General features: G+C 62.3%; 1 protein-coding gene across 17 annotated transcripts in view; it reads right to left on the reverse strand.

The window, feature by feature from the left end:
• TNS1 (tensin 1) overlaps positions 1-20632 on the reverse strand; it is a 67839-nt gene that overhangs the window by 24534 nt on the left and 22673 nt on the right. For 14 of the 17 annotated variants that reach the window (XM_054208899.1, XM_054208907.1, XM_054208905.1 and 11 more), the window contains 13 exons: positions 17813-17862; positions 17326-17497; positions 16932-16982; positions 16288-16410; positions 15915-15979; positions 15711-15794; positions 15487-15599; positions 14852-14912; positions 13546-13621; positions 13279-13408; positions 12911-12976; positions 12183-12344; positions 1647-3347 (listed from right to left, as the gene is read on the reverse strand). In XM_054208899.1, the coding sequence (XP_054064874.1) occupies positions 1647-3347; positions 12183-12344; positions 12911-12976; positions 13279-13408; positions 13546-13621; positions 14852-14912; positions 15487-15599; positions 15711-15794; positions 15915-15979; positions 16288-16410; positions 16932-16982; positions 17326-17497; positions 17813-17862 (2854 nt within the window). Of the gene's footprint in view, positions 1-1646; positions 3348-10455; positions 12163-12182; positions 12345-12910; positions 12977-13278; positions 13409-13545; positions 13622-14851; positions 14913-15486; positions 15600-15710; positions 15795-15914; positions 15980-16287; positions 16411-16931; positions 16983-17325; positions 17498-17812; positions 17863-20632 lie in introns of those variants that run through there. The other 3 variants (XM_054208913.1, XM_054208912.1, XM_054208911.1) reach the window with 2 other exon arrangements.

A 20632-nucleotide genomic window follows, 5' to 3' on the forward strand; every position in this document is an offset into this window, starting at 1 on the left:
GGGACAGGTGGCCACAGGCTGGGGACCGTCCCTGGGACAGCCCTCCTCCCCGGGAAGACCAGCAGCTGCAGGGGAATGGGAACGACCCCCAGCCCAGCGTTGAAGACCTGATCCCAGGGTTAGAGGGGATGGATTTTTTGGTAGACACAATCAAATGTCCATTTCCCACCCAGCAAATACTGTTCCTCCTCTCCCAAGGGCTCTCCTCTTTTCCACCCCATTTTTTTTCCCTCCATAGTTTTGGGGAAGATCTGCTTTTTATCAGACCAGACATACAGCACAGTTTGGGCATCCGCAGGTCCTTGGGTTTGCTTAAACCTTCTGCACAAGCCCTGGGTCCCTCTGTAGATCTGGCCCGGATCACTGAGGTCGGGTTCGGATGGATGCAAACTGCCCCAAACACCTCTGCCACCCAGCCCTGTCCCCCTCCGTGCCGCTGGCACCCCTCCTGCCCCCCGCCCCGGTGCCCCAGTGACTCAGCCCCCGCGCCTGGGAGGCTGGTGCTGTTGGATTTTTCCAGCCAAGCCTTTTCCCCTCTCCCTCTAATGCCGGGCGAGTTTCTGGACTGAGCGCAGAGCTGGAAGGGACGGAGCTGCCAAGCCCCAGCATCACGAGCTGGCCCCCAGCCTGGCCGCAGCCCCGAACCCTTCCCAAGTCTCGCTCCGCAATTCAACAACAGCAGCGGAAGCAACAGGGGAGGGAGGGACATGGCCACAGGGACACGGCACCTCCTTCCCGGGGGGCTGGGACCCTCTGCATCCCCAAAGCCCCCAAGCTGGGAGTTGAAGGACGCAGTTTCCCCTCTGCGGTACGGAGCAAACGCCTTCATCCAGCCATGGCATCAATGCTCGGCGCTGTACCCGGCCAAGCCTTGCACCAAACCCCTCTGGCAGGGCTGGGAAATGCCTTCCCAGCCCCTCACCATCGCCCCAAGGCCAGGTCAAGCTTCAATCCACCCAGGGCCAAGATGGCTGGGCCACCTGGGCAGAAAGGCTGCTGCCAGCCCACACCCTGGCCTACCCGGCTCCAGCAGCCCCCTGGCTGCCTGGGGAGGAGGTCTGAGCACCAAGCCCAGCACGCTGCGGGGGAAAGCGGGGGCTGAAATCAAGGAGGAGCCCAGCTACGTTAAACACAAGGCATGAGCTCTGCTGGGACCTTACAGCAGAGCACGCTCCAGGCAGAGAGAGCATCACGTCCAAGGCGGGATCCAGGCAGGACACCCTCAGCCAGAGCTGAAAACATCTTCCCAAACTCAGACATATTCTTCCTGAAAGGGAGAAATCCCCCCAGGACGCAGCGAGTGGTCCTGCCACAGGGGACAGACCAGCCCCACACCCCAAAGGGGTCAGGATGGGGGCGGGGCCCAAGCCCCTTGGCCACCCTTTCTCCCCACCTCTGGGAGATGCTGCTGCAGACGACGGGCTGCAAGATCTCGGAGGAGATTGCGGTGAAGGAGAGGAGCACAGGCTGCACCTCTGCCTGGCGTGCCCCACAGCGGGTGGCTCAGTCCCAAGCCCAGATCCAGCACAGACGAGGAATCTCCGCATCTCCCATCCCCGGCTCCACCATGCATGCCACCCCCGCAGGCTCCGGCTTCTTGGGACATGCAGTCTTCCCCGTCCCCCCAAGGAATCAAAGGGTCCTACCTGCCACCCTGTGGGCCACCAGGCCCTCCAGATTCAAGGGCTCTTCTGCCGACCTCGACAGGTCTTCGTAGCTCTCCGGTCCTTTAGGGGGCATCTGGGTTTGTGGTGGGACGGTGGGGGAAGGCGGGGAGGACACAAGGATCTGCTGAGACCCCACGGGGCTGTAGGAGGTGCTGAGCGGGAGGATGCTCATTGGTGCTCCGGCCGGGGCATGGCTGTAGCTCCTCGGCTCCGGCACCGGTGCCAGCTGGTAGCTGTAAGGCGAATAGGTTTCCCGGTACTCATGCACCCCATAGTCCGGCTCCCCGGGAGAATAGGCTTTGCCCCCAGGCTCGGACGTCACGGGGCTCACGGAAGTGCCAAAGGACCTCGGCTGGGCCACTTGCGGAGCCGGCCGGGCGTAGAGACCAGCGATGGGCTGAGCTGAGAGGGAGGAGTGCAGGGGTCCCGCCGGCTTGTCCTGGCGGGAGGTGGTGGGCACGCTCTGCGACTTGTGGACAGCGGGCGCGAGGTCCAGCATGAGGACATCAAGCGCTTCGATGGACTGCTCGATCTCCCGGCGGGAGGGCGCCCGTGGGAATTCTGGCATGCTGTGGCTGTGCGGGGGCACCGGCTGCAGCGGGCTGGGCTGGGGGCTGCAGCTGGAGACGCTGGGGCTGTGGCTCTCCGCACCACCATCCTGCAGCCGGGAAGGCGGCCGGCTCCCTCCTTGCTGTTGCCAGGAATTCAAGCCCCTCTGCACGGCTTCACGGCTGCTGGTGCTGCGAGTAGGGGCCTGGGGCAGCACCGGGGTCGTGTCATACTTGGCTGTGTCCACCGCCGGGAAGGACCGGGAGCGGTAGGCACCAGGGGGTTCGTAGCCATACAGATAGGGCTGGGAGCCAGGCAGCGGCTGGGGCTGGAGCCAGCCCGGGGCATGGGAGCCAGGTGGGCGCTGTGGGTAGCCAGCCAGGTGGTCCTGAGCAGATGCCGAGGGCCGCAAGGGAGGCAGCGGGTCGCGTAGGTGGTGGCCCATCAGGGTGTTCTGGTTGTTGTAGGGGTACCCGCCGTTGGAGAGTGACTCGCCATCGTACAGACCATCCTTCAGCAGCTTCTCAGCCCCATTACAGCTGGAGGGGCCATTGGGCAGGGAGGAGAGGCTTCCCACCCGGGGTGCCTCCTGGTAGCCGGCCTCGCTGGCAGTGGTGGTGCCATCCAAGGAGGAGAGCGTGCCCAGGCTGCCCACACTGTGCCCATCCTGGTTGGGCAGTTCGTCGTCCAAGATATCTGTCTCCCGCTCGGCCACCAGCGCCGCGGCATTCCCGTTGACGTGCACCTGAGCCGGCACCACATGGCGGCCCGGCATGGCAGGCAGGCGCGCCGGCACGGGGCCGGGCGTGTGGTTGTGCATGGGCGGCGGCGCGCTCTCCAAGCCGAAGCCCACCAGGAGACGATCCAGCTCCCGCTTCTCCTCAGGGCTCAGCACCGCCTGGCTGCTGGGTGCCCCAGGCACCCCCGGCTCATCGGTCCGGTCGGTCTTGGTGGAGGCGGTGGAGTTGCCCGAGTCGCTGCTCACTGAGAGCGTGTGCTCGACGTGGTTGGGCGCTGCCGAGAGCGGGAGGCGGGCGGCGTTGACGGCACCGGTGCTGCCGTGGAGGGAGTCTTTCTTCTTCACTTTAGCGTAGAGGCTCCCGTCCAGGGGCCCTTGCGTGTGCCCAACCTCTGCAAGGGGAGAAACGAACACGAGACCCCAGATCAATTGCTGGCGCTCTGCACGGAGCTAATGGGTCCCATTAGCCGGTGGTTTCGATCTCTTCCGTGCCGCCGGAATGCTTAACGACCAGCATTACTGTCTCCTCGGCACCCTCCGCAATCCCACAGGCGCCACCATGCAGAGACACCGGAGCCAGACCACCCCCATGCCCATGCCCCCACAGCCCCCCACTCTACAAGCCATCCTGCCCTGCCCTGCAAGCATCACTTGCTCTGCTGGGGTGCACCAAAATCCCTCCCCGGCTCCAGGCATCGTTCCTGGCAATTCCCCTTCATGGCTGGTGAGGGACAAGGCTGCCCACGCAACTGGCCGTCGCTTCACTGCCACCCCACTGCTCCGTAGGGCTCAGCCAGACCCAAAGGGCCACATGGCACCGGGAAGGCGAACAGGGAGGGTAGGGGAGATGCACCACAGGCCATAGGAGGACGGGTGGAGGCGGTCAGGATCTGACCTCGTAGCTCTGCATGTCTCCAGCTGGATGGATGTACTCAGCCCACGGGTGAAGGACAGATGAACCACGGACCCACCTTCCCCCTCCCTGCCCGCTCTCCTCCCAGATGATGCACGGATCCAGCCAGCCGCCCATCCTTGACATTTTCTTCCCTGGCTACAGTCAGGCTCCCACCCTTGCTCTCCTTCCCCTTCCCTCTCTCAGCCCGGGTGGATCTGCCCCGGACCTTCCCTCGCAGCCAGACGCTGCCTCGAAGCTCCCGCACGGGCAGCGCCTCTGCCCAACATCGAACACGCAGCATCGCCTTCCTGGGGAGGCACTGAGCACCCCAACTCCACGATTCAAGGCCAGTGCCAGCAGCCGGCTCCGCTCCACAGCCCTGCAAGGTTGGGGGGGGCAGCTGGGGTACAGCAGCATCACCACCAGTAACCTTGCATCCCAGCTACCAGCCCCCCGCCAGCTCCCAACACCCCCAACACCACAACCAGCTGCACCCTTTAAACCTTTCCAAACAGGGCAGCCAGATTTTGGGGGCACAGCGGGACCCCAGCCACCGAGATGGCAATGGGGACAGCCCCCAAGCCATGTCCCCCCCTGTCCACCCTGCCGGAGCATGCACGGCACTGGCCAGGCTGCAGACTCCTGTTTTTCCAGCTCCCCACCGAGGTTTCCTGGAAGGGCCTGCGAGCAGTGTTAAACACTTTCTTTTGGAGGAAAAAATGACTCTTCTCTGGCGGGGGGCCAGGCGGCTGACTCAGGGACGTAAGACAGCCCTAACGCGATAGTGTGAAATCAGAGCTGTCCTATCTGTGAGCAAAACACTTCCGAAAGCCAGCCCTAAGCCGGGGATGCCTTAACCAGTCCCATGCCACACTGTCCGTGCCCTGGCAGCTCCCGTGCCACTGATCACCCTTGCCATAAAGCAGAGGGGGGGCAATAACACCCAGCATGTGTCCTACCAAGTCAGGGCCCCCTCCTCGCTGCTGATTTTCCACTCCTGAATCCCTGCCAGCAGCATCCCAAGGAGGTAGCCGAGAACCAGAGTGCCCCCCCGGCTTGAAGATACCCCAGGACCGCGCAGCAAGGTCCTCTCCAGGCACTTGGTGCAAGAAAGGATGAGGATGGGGTCCACGATTTCTCCCGGAGACTCAGAGCTCCTTCTTCCAGATGGTGTAGCCAGGAACCGGCACCATTTGACTCCGCAACACCTCCCATATGGGGGAAAAGGGGGAGAGAGGGAGGGAATCCCTTCCAGCGGAGGAAGAAAGGAAAAAGCAGCGTGTCCAGGGGCAGCGTCAATGCTGGAGAGGCTGAGACATCGCCTGGAGCCGGGCTGTCGCCCAGCCCTCCTGTCTGATGGCAGCGATGGGTGCTGGCCGGTCCCGGGAAACAGGGCAAGAGCCAGTGTGGGGGCTGGGATAAATAGGGCAGGGGAATAGAAAGGAAAAGAGAATAAATAAATATAAATGAAAGCACGTGGTGCCAAGGGAGAAAATAGCTGGGAAAGGCTTTAATTAGACTGTGGGCTGAGCACTGCCCTACAGTAGGGAGAAACATCTCGAAAGCAGGGTCGGGATTGGGCACAACACAGCTCATGGCAGAGCCAGAGAGCCCTGAGTGCCCCATCCCACCTTCCCAGGACCCTCCGCCCAGGCAGGGACATGGTGGGGTTTGGTGGCCCCCACCCCAAGAGCAATACCAGGGCAGCAAGCAAGGAAGGGGCCATGACACGTCCACCATCAGCTAGGTCCTCGTCCCACAGCTGCTCTGCCCCACACCTGACTGCCCACCCTCTCCTTGTCCCAACATGTTCCCTGGGCTCAGATGCCAAGGGCCAAATCCTGCTATTCCCTGCCACTCCCAGGACCCCTCCCGGACCATGGTATCACTCATATGGTTGTCCATTGCTTGTCACCTGAAAAGTTGAATAAAATCCCGGAAAAAAAAGAGCAAAGGAAGGCGGGACAGGCTGCCTTAGCTGAAACAGCCATCCCCATTTGCAGGCTCCCAGGTCCCCATTTGCAAAGTGTTTGCAGCTCCCAGCAAGGTCAGATTTCATCCCTGAAGGTCAGAGTAGCTCCAGCCTGGCAGGCTGTGCCATCCCAGTGTGGGTTGGGTTTGCGCAGGGCTCAGCCCAGGACACAGATGTGCTCCGGATCTATCCGCTCCGGCTGTACCGAGGCAGCTGGGGGAAACGCTGAGCCCAGCCTGGTCCTACCCCTGCTGCCAGGCTCGCTGCCCCAGCAGGGCAACACTCTGCCTTCTCCCTCCCCAGCACCCTGCAGCTCAGACCAGGACAAAAATTGGTCCAGGGTACGTGTGACAACAGGATGGGGGGGTCAGGTCACATCCCCAAATCCCAGCCACCCGCCTGATGCTCAGTGGGGTGCACCATACAGCATCGTGCACCGGCACAGATCCTAGCCAGTGTAGAGGATAAGGCTGGGGCACCACCATGTCTCCCCGGGTCCTGCCCCCAGCAGCAGCCCACTTGCTGCCTCCACTCCCCACCATCCAGAGCCCTGGCTCCGGGGCATCTCTGGAGCATCAGCTGGCAAGGAAGATCCTGGGGTCCCAGGACCCTTCGTAGGACGAAGGATACAGGCTGCGTCCCATGGGGAAGAGCTCAGCCCCCCCCCCCAGCTCTGGTTTCATCCTAGATATGACGGCAAGAAGTAACCCCAGCCCCTGAGCCGTGGGTCACCATGGCTATGAATTTCCCACCCACTCCCAGCTCTTTCCCCCATCCCGTCCAGCTCAAAGAAAAGCAAAGTCAGGACTTACCAAAGGGGACGGGGAAGAAAAGATCCCAGGCGAAGAGAAGGAGCGGGTGGCAAAATCCCTTTCCTTCGCTCCTTCCAGCACCAGAGCCTTCCAGGGGGACCTGGCACAGTGGCAGCTCGAGCACCGTCCGCAGCCGGCTCCGTGTGTCTGTCCAGGACAGGAGCCGACAGCCCGAGGCTGGCTTTGGTTGGCGTTTGTCCCTTTGGCTTTGCTTTCCCTCTCGCGGAAGGAGCTATTCCCTCCCCATCGCCGTGTCCCGGGGGGCCAGCGAGAGGGGCACCCTGACAGCAGCGGGGTGCCGGAGGGGCTGGGTTGGATACGGGGTACCCCCAGGACACGGGGTGCCGGAGGAGAGGATGGAGGAGAGGAAGGCGGCGGAGGCAGGAGATGGGTTGGAGGCGAGGAGGTGCGGTTGTGCTCCCCTCCGCCCCGGACCACACAGGGACGAGCGGGAGGGGAAGGGGAGAGGCGACGGGGAAGGCAGCTGGGGGCCGCCCAAGGCTGAGCCCCAGCCCGGGTTAACCCCAGCGAGGTGCAGGGAGGGTGGGAGCCAGGGAGGGAGGACAGCAGGACAGGCAGCTCCTAGCTATGAATATTAACTACTTCCTCCACAGGCAGGGCTTCGCCGCGTTAACTGTTTCCTAGGCACGACGGACAGACAGCCGGACAGCCTGACATCCCCTCGCCCGGCACTCGGTGCTGAGCATCACCCCCCCAGTTTGAGACTCCCAGCCCTGCCCGGCTCTTGTGTGCACGCGCGTCACACCTGTCCCCAAAAAAAAGCGGTGACACATTTGGGGTGGGGATGTCCTTTCAGGCCACACGTGATGCTGTAACCCAGCCGGGACTGCAAACCCCAATGTCTTGCTGGAGACTTGAGTTTCTCCATCTCGAATAAACATGCAGCCGAAGAGGAGTGCAAACCCGCCGACCACACTCTCTGCCAAACCCGACCCGTTTTCACAACACCCTTTCTCTGCTCCGCCAGCGCTGCAGCACAGCACAGACACACCAGCACTGGTTTTGGGATGGCACGTGCCACACTGTCCCGTGGCAGGAGGCACAGCACGGATCCTGTCCGTCCTGAAGCCTTCCACGACCATGCTTCCCCATCCCAGGCAAAATCCGTGCTGGGATGGGGATGACAATTCACTGGTCCAGGTGAAGGTGAGCCCACTGCGTGTCCAGGCCCCTGCTTGAACCCATGCTCAAGCCTCCACTCCTCGACTGATCCAACATATTCAGCAAGGCTCCCTCCACTCTAATCCCCTAAATCGTGCATTTCCCACACCCCCGCGGGTGACGGCAGGGGATGAGAGCAGTGTTTCCAGCCGGCCCCCTGACTCACAGCCCTGTTTGCTTCCAGATAGCGGCACACGCCTAGTCAGCATCCTCACAAAACCTCCGAGGTTTGCTTCCTTCTCTGCCTTTGTATTTTTTGCCCCAGTTGTGCAGGTGCGGGCAGCCCACGGAGGGCGGGGGGGGGCAGTTTGAAGGCTTCCCGCTCCAGCCTGGCTGCCTGGGGACAGCCCCGGCCCCGGCTCCACAAACACACAGTCCAGCAGGTTTTGACTTCAAGGATGGTTTAAAGGGGAAAGAGAAGGGGCTGAGCTTCCACCAGCCCAGCCCTCTCTCCCTGCATCCCAGCCCAGCCTGGTTCCCAGTCCCAGAGGGACGAAACCCCATCACCCCCCTCATACGACAACCCCAAATACCAGGTCAGAGGACAGACCCCGCCCTGGGAGCAGCCACACTCCAGTCGCAATGTCTAGCCAAGCCTGTGGATGCTCCAACATTTCTCCCACGGGGAATAACCAGGAGCAAGGGGGAGACATTCCCCATGGATCCCCACCCAGCCCAGACGGGTCCCCGCTGCCCCCCAAAACGCTCATCCCGCCGAGCCCTTACCTTGCAGTGGCCGGAGCGGAGAGCAGCGGAGAGGGGCGGGATGGGGAGGGGGAAGCGGATTCCTTGGGCTTTAGTCAGCTGGCAGAGGCGAGAGGAGAGCCAGCGGCTCCCCTCCCTGCCGAGCCAGGCCAGGGGACGGATCCAGCCGTGGGGGGAGAGCAGGAGCCTGCCGGCAGCTCCAGCGATGGCTTTAACAGCTCCGGCCTGGCCCATTTGGCTCTCCGCCTCCGCACAGCCTGGCTCACCCTCCTTTGCGTGCCCCAGCTGGGCAGCCTCAGCCCTGGATACGTGGGGCAGGATTCAGCCCCACTAGGGGAGATGTCCCCCATGAGATGCCCACCCTCTTGGGGGACCCTGAATACCGCGGGACAAACAGCTGACAGCCACCCCATCTGCCCCATGGAAAGGTGCAGGACCATCATCCAGCTCTATCTGGGAGGACTCGGACATTCCGACTTTTGCCACGCAGGGGCTTCAGGTTCTGCCGTAACTTCCCATCCCTGGAAGGGTGGGATGCTCATCCCACTCCCCACCTCGGCCAGCCCTGCCCTGCGTGCGGGACTGAGCTGCAGGGGAGCCCCGCGCCAGAACCATGACTCAGGTGGGGATTTAGCAAGTCTCCCGCAGATGTTGGATTTGGCCAGGCCCCGGCCATCCCCCTTCCAGCCCCGGCAAAAAGTGGGGGCGGGCAGGGCCGGCCTGAGGTGGGGACGGGGATGGTACAGAGGTGGGAGGCAGGGAGGGGGACCGGAGGCTGGCTGCGGCAGGAGCAGCCGGGGTGGGTCCAAGGGAGGGCCGGTACAGGGAGCTGCTGGGTCAGGGGGGCACATGCAGGATGGCAGAGCCCTGTGCCCCCCCGACCATGGTCACACACGCAGACCCTGGAGACAATCCCTCCACCGTCCCTGTGCCAGCCCTAGCACCCTGTTCTCCATCAGCGTTGATTTTCTCAGCAAAACCAAAGCAGGCCATAGATGTTTCCCATCCAGCTTTGCCCACCTGCCTCTGCGATACCCCAAAAATTTCTCTGCAGCAGTCCTCCAACCAGCTGCAAACTCAGCAGTGCCGAATCCAGCTTCAGGTTTTCTCCTGCTTCCCTGGAGCCAGCCTGGCCCCCAAGGAGAGGCACCACGGTGCTGGCAAAGCATCCTTCATCCACCCAGGATAGGGGACATCTGAACCCCCAAAACAACCAAAGGAAGAAGCACCCCATCCCCGCCCTTCAGCCAACTGATGGCTACGGGGACCGCAGTGGGAACCCAAAACACAGCCGGTACCGACCCCAAAGCCCTTTCAAGGAGGAGGAACGATGGCAGGAGAAGCCATGAGCCGCATGGGGACACCACTCACCTCCCCCATGCTGCGCAGGGATGGGTGACAGGCAGTGGGATGGGTCCACAGGGGTTTCCCAGCGCACCCCACTCTCCCTAAGGACCACAGGGCAGCCTGAGCCCGTCGGCCAGCAGGGAAGCTGTCTGGGTAAGGCAGGAGGGTGAGCTCACCCATGGGGACAGCCTGTGCCGTGGGGGCGGTTTGCAGAGCAGCCCCCAGCTGCAGGTCCCAGCCAGGTCCCCTCCGCCAGAGAGCAAGGTGTGGGGGTTCAGATCCCCCTCTCATGCTCCCTGCCCTGGGCGAGGTTGGTCAGCTCTAGACCCTGCTGCGACTCAGTTTCCCCTTCCCCAAGCCCCCGCGGATGTGCACAGCAGAGGCGAGGGTGACACCAGGACAGGCACTATCCCCAGCTATCAACCTGCCCCCTCCAGCTTTGGGGTCTCACAGTCACCCCCACCCTGACAGACACCCCCCTAGCCCATAGGGGTGCCCCACACTGAGCCAAAGCCGCTGGAGAAAGGGCATCTACCTTAACCAAGAGCAGCTGCGGCCAGCAGAGACGCGGCGCGGGGGGGACCCACCGTTTGGCAGGCGATCCCGATCCCGTCGGCCTGGGCTGCGGCACCAGTCTGCGGGGAGCCTTCGCCAAGCAGCGGGGACGGGCAGTGGCAGGGACGAGGAGCGGCGGCTGATCCCACCCCGGCGCGGGTCCCGTGCCAGCCTCACCCTCCTCCGCCCCCGGACGCCGCTTGCTCGCGCCTGGTGGTGCCAAAAATGTGGCGTGCAATTCCCTGACCAAATAAGGCGAGAACAACCATAAACAGGGACCCCCCTCGCACAGCCGGGCACCGGGGTCCCCATCCCAGCCCGGGACGGGCTGGGAAAGAGGAAAAGTGCCACCAGAGAGGGAAGAAGACAGGATACCCCCGAGCCCATGCTGGCTCTCCCCGCCACTGCTCAAGGTGCCCCATGGGCTGGCCGGGGAGATCCCACCATAGACGGGCTGTCTCGAAGCTGCCCGCGCTGGCACAGGTCGGATGGCAGTCTTCTGCCTACGGCTTCATCCCAGCTCATCCCCAAACCTGGGCAGTGTTTGCAAATCCACGGTGCCCTCGTTTCCCATCGCCACCCTCCCTGCAGGGAGGACAGTCCAGACAGAGCACGGAGGGACCTCCACAGCCCCGACGCATGCTGAGACCCCCAGGAGGGATCGGAAAGGAGCCCTGGCGTACCTCTGCAGTCCTGCGAGGGGGTGGGAACACTGTGGCTCTGCAGAGGGAGCCAGAGGGAAAACACACGTGCACTGAGGCACTCAGGTCTCTGCAGGCAGGAGGGGGCTGCCAGCCAGTCCTGCCAGCTCGGGGCAGGGTCAGAGCCGTGGTCTGAGCTCACGGTGGGGACAAGCATTCCCTCCCCCCAGGGCCGGACCCACAGACCCCAGCTGCCCGCCACATAGCTGAGCCCGCGTGTCACGAGTTGCCTGTTTACTGCCCCGTGCCAAGGCAGGTGCCTGTGCCAGCTCCGCACAGCCACCCCGGGTCTGGCCGCATGTCCCCACCGCGAGCACAGACCCCTGGCCTACCCCAGGCACCCAGAGTCCCCACCCTCCCCAGAGAGCCCGGACGCCCACAGCTCCCACTCGGAGCAGCCAGTGACCTTCAGGGACATCAGGAACCGCAGCTGTCCCCGCTCCGGGGACGCCTGTCCAGATCAGGCCAGGAAAGCTCAGGCATCTGCTCGGCCACAGGTGGCTTTGCCACTGGGATTGGGGCCCACCACCCTTCGACATACACGTCCTGCCTGTTCCTGCCAAGCGGGCAAGGGCAGCCGACCCACCGCATCCAAGCGGGTGTTCAAGGGGCTTTTCCCAGCTCCAAGCCATGGTGAAGACCCACCAGAGACAGTGAGGTGTTCCAAACCCCCAGGGGAAACTGAGGCACAGCTACATCCGGCCACACTTGCACCACGAACAAGGAGCTTGGAGACCTAATGGTCCGCCCATTACATCCTGCTCCCGAAAGACCTGGGGTTTGGGTCTCCCAAAGCTCTGGGGCATGAACTAGGGCTGGACCCTGCTCCATGCCAACAGGGCTTTGAAAGCAAAAGTGCCAAAAAAAAGAGCCTGAGCTCCCTGGCACAGCAGCAGGAGGGAAAGTCAACAAGATCTTCCTTTCCGATCCCATGGCCCACACTCCTCCAGAAGCGGCTGCCTGCCCACAGCTTTGCTGCCCAATGGTGTCCTCCTCCCCAGGGGGATGGGAATTCCCACAGGGGCACTTTGGCCACAGACCGCCCTGTGAGCCCTTACCTTTCTCCAGGTGCTTGCCAGGCAGGGGTGGCTCAGCCCAGGTGCCTTCCGTGCTGTCCTCCCGCTGGATGTTGAAGTTCTCGTAGGAATCCCAGCGGATGAGTGGGTCGGACGTGTTGTAGTCCACAGAGACGCTGGGGCCATTCTCCAGGTGCTCCATGCCTGGGAAGAGGTGGGACAGTCAGTCGGGGTGACGATGGGTGGGATGCCCAGCATGGGTGGGATGGAGGGAGGAGATGGAGAGAAGGTGCAGGCAAGGGAAAAAGGGCAGGAGCCATAGGACAAGGCAGGAGAGTCACATAGACATGGGGGCACCGAGAGGCATGGGTGAGCATGGGAGATAGACCAAGATGCACAAACAAGGTGTACAAGGCTGCCTGGGGCTTTTGGGATTGCCTAGGGACAGGCAGATGCACTGACAGCGAGCATGCCTAGGTCTGGGCTTTTTGGGCAGGGGGTCTTCCGTTCGTAAGCACCCTCTCCCTCCCTCCTAGGCCAGCAAATGCTGCAGAAAGCCACCTCTTGGAGAAGAGAGTGAGAGCGACAGGGCACCCATGGGTGCTCCTATATAAGCATCACTGTCTGGACCCTTCATCCCACCCTGGTGACAAAGCGACTGCAAATGGGGCAGGGAGAGGTCGCGAGGGAAGCAGCAGGGGATAGAGCTGAGAAGCAGGAAAGGCGCCAGCACCCAGCTCCGAACCCCCGCAGTGGTGAGCCAGCCGTACCTTGGATCTTCTCAGGGCCGTAGGAGAACACGAACTCCACCTTCCCATACTCGGGGAAGCGGTCATCTGTCAGGGAGAGAGCAGAGCAAAGGGATCATCTCCATCCATCCTTCCAACAGCACCCAGAGGCCACCTCAAACACGCCTGGAGTGCAGGGCACCTGCCCCGGCCAGCACAAGGATGGGAGCTGGTAGGGGATATCCCAGCACAGGGCAGCACGTCTCAGCTCCCAACCAACCATGGGTGGATCAGGGGTGCCCCACTTCACTAGGGTTGGATCTGGGGTGGGTTCCCAGACATCCCACTGATGGGAGCAGTATCAGAGGGGCAGGGAGGGTGTTTGGGTGGGGAGGTGCTGGGGCAGTTACCTCTGAAGGCCTCATCCAGGTCCTCCTTGCCAAAGACAACGTCGAGGTCGTGCACAGCGCACGTGTGGAACTGCACGCGGAAAATCACGTCGCGGGTCGGGCTGCGAAACTTCTTGTGGTAACACTTCAGCTGCGGAGGGGAGTGGGAACCGCCCATCAGGATGAGCCCCCAGGGCAGGGCAAGGGAGAGCTGGGGGGTCCCAAGGCACGAGGACCACCCGTCCCCCAGCTGCTCCCTGCGCGGAGGGCTGAGCCAAGGCTCCTTACCAAGATATCGCCCTTGAGGAGTAAGCCAGGCTCGATGGTGATGCAGATGCCCGTCTGGCTGTCTCCTTGCACATTACTGCAGAGAGAGAGAGCAGGAGGACATGAGCTGTGGTGCAGAGTACGCCCCAGAGCTCCCAGCGCCACCCCCACCAGCCCCTTCCACCCAAAACCAGCCACAAAAGGTGCAAAGCACGGAGCTGACCCTAAGGTGACAGAAGAGGGTCCTGTCCCCCACTCTAAAGGGCACCCATTCCCAGGGGGAGGCAGACAGGAGGGGGAAACTGAAGCACAATTCAATTAGGATGCTAAAAACTCTTGAGTGGGAAGGTTTGACTGGGGCCTGAGTGTTGGGGCTGGGCTATCGCGTTGTCCGCCCTGCTCCTGTGGGTTGAGCAGAGCACAGCACACAGAGGGAGAGCTCTCGGGGAAGGCTCTCCTCCCTGCCTCAGTTTCCCTGCCGGAAGCCCTCCCCTTCCCTGGGATGCCGAGGGGCTGCCTCCGGGCGGTGGCGTCAGCAGCAGGAGACGAGGGAAGAAGGGAGTTGGATTTCACAGGGAAGATAAACCTGGAGTTTATTACCGGCGTCCCATAAACAGTCTATTAAAAGCTGAAAGGCGAGGCTGGGATGGCAGTAAATCTCAGCTAACGGGGACGCCCGGCTGCGGGGAAGGGAGATCCCAGTTCAGGGGGGTGAGCTGAGAATACCTCCGAGGTGGGGGGGCTCTGCCCACCCCCCAGGGGGGCCAGGAGCCAGTGACCCCATCAGAGCATCGGGGCAGCTGGAGAAATCAGCTCCTGCTTTGCCTTTGCCAGTGCCTGCTCTGGGAGCAGCATCAGAAAACGGTGTCAGGGTAAACGGTGGGGAGGTTAAAATGGGGGGAAACTCTTTACTGGGGAGAGAAAGAGGGCTTTTAGGACGTCTCTGGGCAGGAGGAGCAGCTCTTTGGGCAGAGAGAGGATAAATGCCTCCATCCCCCAGGGAGGGCGAGGTGTCCCCATCCCTGTCCCCGCTCCCTCTGGGGACACCCAGCCCCGGGCTCTGTGCAGCCCCGGGCTCCCTCTGCTGATACGCAGAGTCACTACAGCCCTCCCAGCAGAAGGGCCCAGTATGGCCAGTATAGCCAGTTACCACCTCCAAGGAAAAAGAATTCCCTTTTTTTGGTTCCCTGGACCACAAATAGACTAAGCACAGGGCACTGGAACTGCTGGGGACGTGGCCTTGACCCTCTCCATCCCCCCCCACCTGCCAAGCCCCCTGTGCTGGGGAGGAGGGAAGCCCCCAGCCCCGTGGTGAGGAGATAGTTACTAGATTCCCGAGGTGTAGACGGGCTGCATGGCCTGGTAGATTTTCAGGAAGGGCCGGCAACCTGGAAGACATCAAGGCGGGGAGAGAAGGCACGCTGCTGTTAGCTGGCAGGGCGGAGGGGCCGGGGCAGGGATTAGTCACGGGGGAGAAATCCAAACAGGGAGGGAGCCAAGGCAAACAGCCGCTCCCCGCCCCAGACGGCCCACATCAGCCATGGGCAACATCTGGGACAGGCAGAAAGGGATGCTCCGGATGGGGTGGGAAAGGGGGCAAGCCTCTATAGCCCAGTGTGGGTCCTGTAGGACCTGGGGCAAAGCGCTGGGTTGGAGATGGAGGTGGGATGATGGTCTCTGAGCGAGGGACTGCTTCTGGGTACCAGCATCATGCCAGTATTGCATCCCAAACCACAACTCCAATCTCAGGCTAGTGCCCAGCTCATGGGCCGCGGAGGGGGGGACATCCCCCGAAGGCATCTCTGCTAATAGGAGTAAACAGTCCCCGAGAGAGAAAGGGAAATTCAATTTGCCATGGAAATTGTGGAAAATATCCCCTGTGGAGAGCAAGCCCGGCCAGGCAGAGTGGGGCGGTGGGGTGGGGTGGGGGGGCAGACTCAGGGGAGGCGTGGGGGCACCTACCGCCTTTTGACTCAAAGTTGGGGATGCCGTGCATGATGACATGGTGGAGGAAGAGGGGCTTGTTGTTCATCTTGATGCTGCCAGACAGGAGCCCACTGAAGTAATGGATGTACCTAGAGGGGGGACAGGCAGGTCAGGGGCAGAACCCACAGTGGAGCACCCCCATTAGCCCCCCTGCACCCAACCACCCTGACCACAGGGGCAAAACGCACGCCAGGACCCACCTTTTCTGAGATGGCTGCCCCACTGGCACTACCTTGTCCTCATAGAAGCGCTTCATGGCAAACCTGTCCAGAGCCTGGTCGGCACTGCGGAGCAAAAGGGTAGATAAGTTTGAATGAAAGCATTAGCACCAGCACCCCGGCACCACCAGGATGAAGGTCAGCAATGGGGTCCAGGGCCACCCCAGGACTGCGTGTCCCTCTCACCTGGCCGAGATGTTGCTGTAGTGCATGTAGGCAGCCACCACCACCCCCAGCCGGCCGCGGTTCCCCTGTGGGCACACAGCAGAAGGGGTGTCACGGGGACAGTGGTGCCTGTGAGCATCCAGGCATGGCCACCACGCACATGGGCAGGCACACACCTGTGCCCATATATCTGCACGGACCCACATGCACACCCCAGCCCTTATAGACACACACCAATCTACACACATGCTGACAGCTACCCACAGCCCAAGCCACAAACCACCACGTTCCCTGCATCCCTCGGCCTCCGAGGCTGCCCAGCCCTGTCCCTGAAGTCCCCTGTCCCCCCCTGTCCCCCCGTCACTGTGCATCCCAGGGATGGGGTCTGGCCAACCTTGTTGTGCAGCACCACCACGTTGTGCGCCGCCGCGTTGAGCCACGTGTCCATGGCTTTGCAAATGCTGCAGATCTTCTCCAGTGCTGGGGTGTGCAGGTCAGGCCACCCAAAATCCAGCACCTGGAGGTGGGGAGAGGACAGCCAGGGGTCACATCCACACCGGGCTCTGCCCCCTCCGCAGTCCCCAGCCTCCCAGCGTGCAAAGCCCAGGGCACGTATCCAGGGGGGACACCACCACCTTGCCCTGACGTGCCCCTCCTAGCCTCTCCCCCAACCCTGCACCCCACTGCTCACACCCCTGCCCCGGGGGACCATCGGAGTCCCAGATCTCAGCCCCCTCTGGGTCCCTTGGCTAAGGTGCCCGGGGCTCCCCCACGTTCACATGGATGGGGACAATGCCTTAGGGATGTCTCCAAGAGGCCTCAACAGATTTGGGCTGGGGACAGTGGGAACAGGAAGGCAGTTAAGCTGAGACCCCACAAATTCATTGGGAAATCCCGGTGCTTTCCCTCCTCTGCTCCTCCACCAGCTGGGTGGGATGGAAAGGGTGGCTGTTCCTCCCCCAGGCAGCTTGCAGCAGGGGGCTGGTCCCACAGACAGCCCTGCCCCGAGCCCCTTTGCGACCCACAGCTGCAACCCACCTTGGGGTGAAGTTTGCTGATGTCATGTCTCCGCTCAGAAAGGTTGAAAAGCTTCAGGGAAGAGGAAAGACAGAGTGAGGAGACACCATCCTCGCTCACTGCCACCCCCCACCTCTTCCTCACCTCAAAGCCTCCCCCAAATCCCCCCGTGAGAGGCTTCCCCAAACACATTAACCAGAGTAACGCCTTGCCACGGTGCAATGCAATGGCCAAAGACTCCCAGGAAGGCCAAAATTGACTGGAAAGCTTCAAGGAAGGAAAAAATCCATCCATCTTGGTGCAAAGATCCCCCTCACCAGAGTTGAGCCCACCCGGAGGCAAGGATGCAGCACCCATTCCCTGCAGCACCCCAGCCTCTTCCCCAGTCTGGAGGGGACCCGGTTGTGTCTCTCACCGCGTAGTTGTCCCCATGCTTGGACTTCAGCATGTGGGCCACCTCGCGGAGATTGCTGCAGAAGCTCTGCTCCTCAGCCGTGCTGGGGTAGGAGACAGCGATGATCCGCTCCGTGATGTACACCAGGTCCAGCTCGCAGCTGCTCTCCATGGCTGCAGTCAGGCTCATGCTCCTGGGCAAGGGAGGGGACCGCCATCAGGACGTGGTGTGGGGAGGGGATGCAGTGACCCTTCCCCACCCTGCACGGGCCCCGGGGTTAAGCAAGGCAGGCTGGGACACACGGGGATACAGCAGCAGGGCTGCCTGCAGCCCCAATGGGGTGTCTTGGGAACCCCAAGTTGGGGATGGTGGGTCATAATGCCTGTATCTTCTCCATGGGAAGCAGCTCCCAGCTGTACCACATCCGGAGAAGCAAAGTGTTGGCGGGGCAGGGGAAGATACAGGCACGGCAGAGATGGTCACCAGAAGGGGACACTGAGGCATCTACCTGGATGTTTTGCGGCGTGACTGCCCGCTCCTGGGGGATTTTGTGGCATCCTAAAGAACCAGAGAGGAAAAGTGAGTTACTGCCATGACTCGCAGCCCGCACAGGGTCCTGCTAGAGCCAGGTGTGATGGTGCTGCCAGAGCATCCTACCCCCACCACGCTGCGCTGTGCACCATAACACCCCCAAAATATCGCTGTCTCCAAATCCCACCCGCTGAGCATCCTGGTGGCACAGAATGCCCCAACGGCACCATCGTCCCCCGACCACAGCTGCAAGCAAAACCCAGCTCTCGCAACCCCAGCACGGCTGAGACCAGCCACCGCATGCACTGCAGGGCCGGTGCCCTGGCACAGGGTCCCAGAGGACCTTTGAGGAGGATGCTGTGGGTAGGGGGACAGTCTCAGGCATGTCACGAGTCCCTCCGGTCTCAGCCGGGCTCTGGGCACACACCTGGCAGGACAGGGTGGCTTTGGCCCTGCCCGAGGCAGGGGCAGGTTCATTGCCCGAGCGGCGGCGAGGAGCCAGCCAGGCACGACAGTTTGCTTTGGCCCTGGCTCCGCAAAGCCGAACGCCGGGAGGAAATGTTTGAGCTCTCGGAGCAGGAAACTTCTATTTATGCATGTTCTCCGGCCTCAAGAATTTCATCTGCAGCCGGTTTGCTCGGTGACTTCGTGACCTCAGCCGAAAAACAAAGCAGGGTTTCCAAAAAAAACCGCTAAGAAAAAACACACTCACACCTCATTAGTTTTAGTATCTCCAGCTAACAAGCAGGAGTCATTTAAAGACTCATCTCGCGCAGGCAGCACATCCCAAGCCCCCGGAAGGATCCAGAAACAAGAGATGCGCCCTGCAGCCAGCTCCTGGGATGCCCCTTCTGTCCTCGGAGCTGCGGGACCTGCTGCTGCCCTCCTTGGGGCTGCGGCATCCCACAGCCAGCACACCAGAGGCAACAGGGATGAGGTGGAAGAGGTTTTCCCTGCGCCCTTCACCCACCATCTCCCACCCAGCGCAGCCTCAGGGCTGCTCCCGTCGGCAGCCGGTGTCACCCTCCATCGGCCTCGCGTCCCCCTTTCAAGGTCAGGCTGCCCGGCGGAGCGGAGCCGGGCTCCGCAGCCTGAGGATAACAGTCTTCCCTCCCAGCTGAAGGCACTGCAGGAGACAGCAGCCCTGTCTGAGCACCCAGGGGTGCATGGGCAGCAGTGACATTCCCCCACCCCCCCTCCAGCTTGCCCCAGATCTCCTGCTCACCCCAGAAACCCCCCAGCATTGCTGGGGGCAAAGGAGGAGTTAAAACGTAGCAAAAAGGGAGGTAAAACCTTCCCTGGACAGAGTCAGGATGCGTGGAGCAAGCCTGAACCTGAAAGCGTGGGCTTGTCCCTGTGTCACCCACCAGTGACAGGGAGGGGATCCCCACCGCGGGCTCTGCTCTGCCCCACGCCTTCATAGCAGGAGACATGTGGGGTCCCCCACCCACAGCCACCAGCCAGAGGAGCCCCAGCAGCCCCTGCCACCCCGCCCGACCGCAGCAGCCTCCCAGACCCCAGCCTGGCCCAATGGAGGAGCCGACATGGGTCAGCAGGGACTCAACCCCCCGGCTCCCAGTTGGGGAAACTGAGGCACAGGAGGGTGAGTGAGGTGGGGACACCAGAGCCCCTCTCCATCTCCATACCTTGGCCGCAGCGAGACCCTTGCTAATCCACTTCCAGGGCATGGTGGTTCCGCTCCCGGTACCCTCCCGGACCGGGGGAGCAGGTGCCCGTGGCCAGGGCCCTCCAGCGTCCCCTGCCCTGGCAGGACCCCCCCGGCTCTGCCCCACTCCCCGCCCCAGTCTAACCGCAACCGCACTGCCGTCTCTGCCGCCAGCCCCGACACGAGGAAGAGTCAGCCCGCAATCAGCTGATAAGAGCAAGCATTCACATTATTAAACACTCCTGCCCACCGCCGGGCTAGGAGATCCTGCAAAGGTCCCCTCTGGAGCAGAGACCCCATCCAAGCCAGTATGTCCCAGTCCAGCCCAGCACAGGGCTGGCTGGTCCCAGCCACGTTGGGTTGAAGACCCCCCCGCCAGCCCCATCGAGCACCCGCCTCCCAGCCCCGGGCTGGCTCAGCACGTCCCCAGGCTCAGGCAGTATCCAAAACCCGCAGATCCCTTCTGCCTGGAAAGGGTGATCTGAAGCACAAGAAAGGATGCAGAAATCCCAGGAAACTTCCACAAAGCACAGCAAAGCCGGCAAAGGGGACTCCTGACTGCCCTCCTGGAATTTTCCAGCTGTGGATGCTCTTTCTCCAGTTCGCAGAGGGATTAGAGACACAGCCCAGACAACCAAAGGGATGGGGCAAAGCTGGCTCCCAGGTGAGGAAGGCTTTCACCCTCTTCCTTGTGGGAATCGCTCTGCCTCCATCCCTCGAGTCCCAGCCCGGGCGCACAGGGAGGCCAGTGAGCTGGCTGCAGGCAGGGGGAAGCCATCCGCGTTGATTTTGGCTGGGCGTTTGTCTACACTGTCTTAGCAATTTCATGTCCACAGATTAAATAAAATATCCCCGGCTCCGGGACAGGAAAGCCGGCTTTGTGGCAAAAGCCCTGGCCCCCCCGCCTCTGCTGGGCTCTGCCACTACTTCTGCCACCAAACCTGGGCATCTCGCTTGGCCTTTGTCATGGCCATCATCACCTTGGCTGGAAGGGGGGGATCCCTGGGACTCCCAGGGATGCTGGGGGACCACAGGGGCATCCCAGATTGAGGGATTTTGGCTTGGGGGGGGGGGCTTGTGGCAACGGGACAAGCACAAGTGACCCCCTGGAAGGTCTCAAGGCAGAGACCA

This window comes from Rissa tridactyla, chromosome 7 (genome assembly GCF_028500815.1).
Source record: "Rissa tridactyla isolate bRisTri1 chromosome 7, bRisTri1.patW.cur.20221130, whole genome shotgun sequence".
Taxonomy (NCBI): Eukaryota; Metazoa; Chordata; class Aves; order Charadriiformes; family Laridae; genus Rissa; species Rissa tridactyla.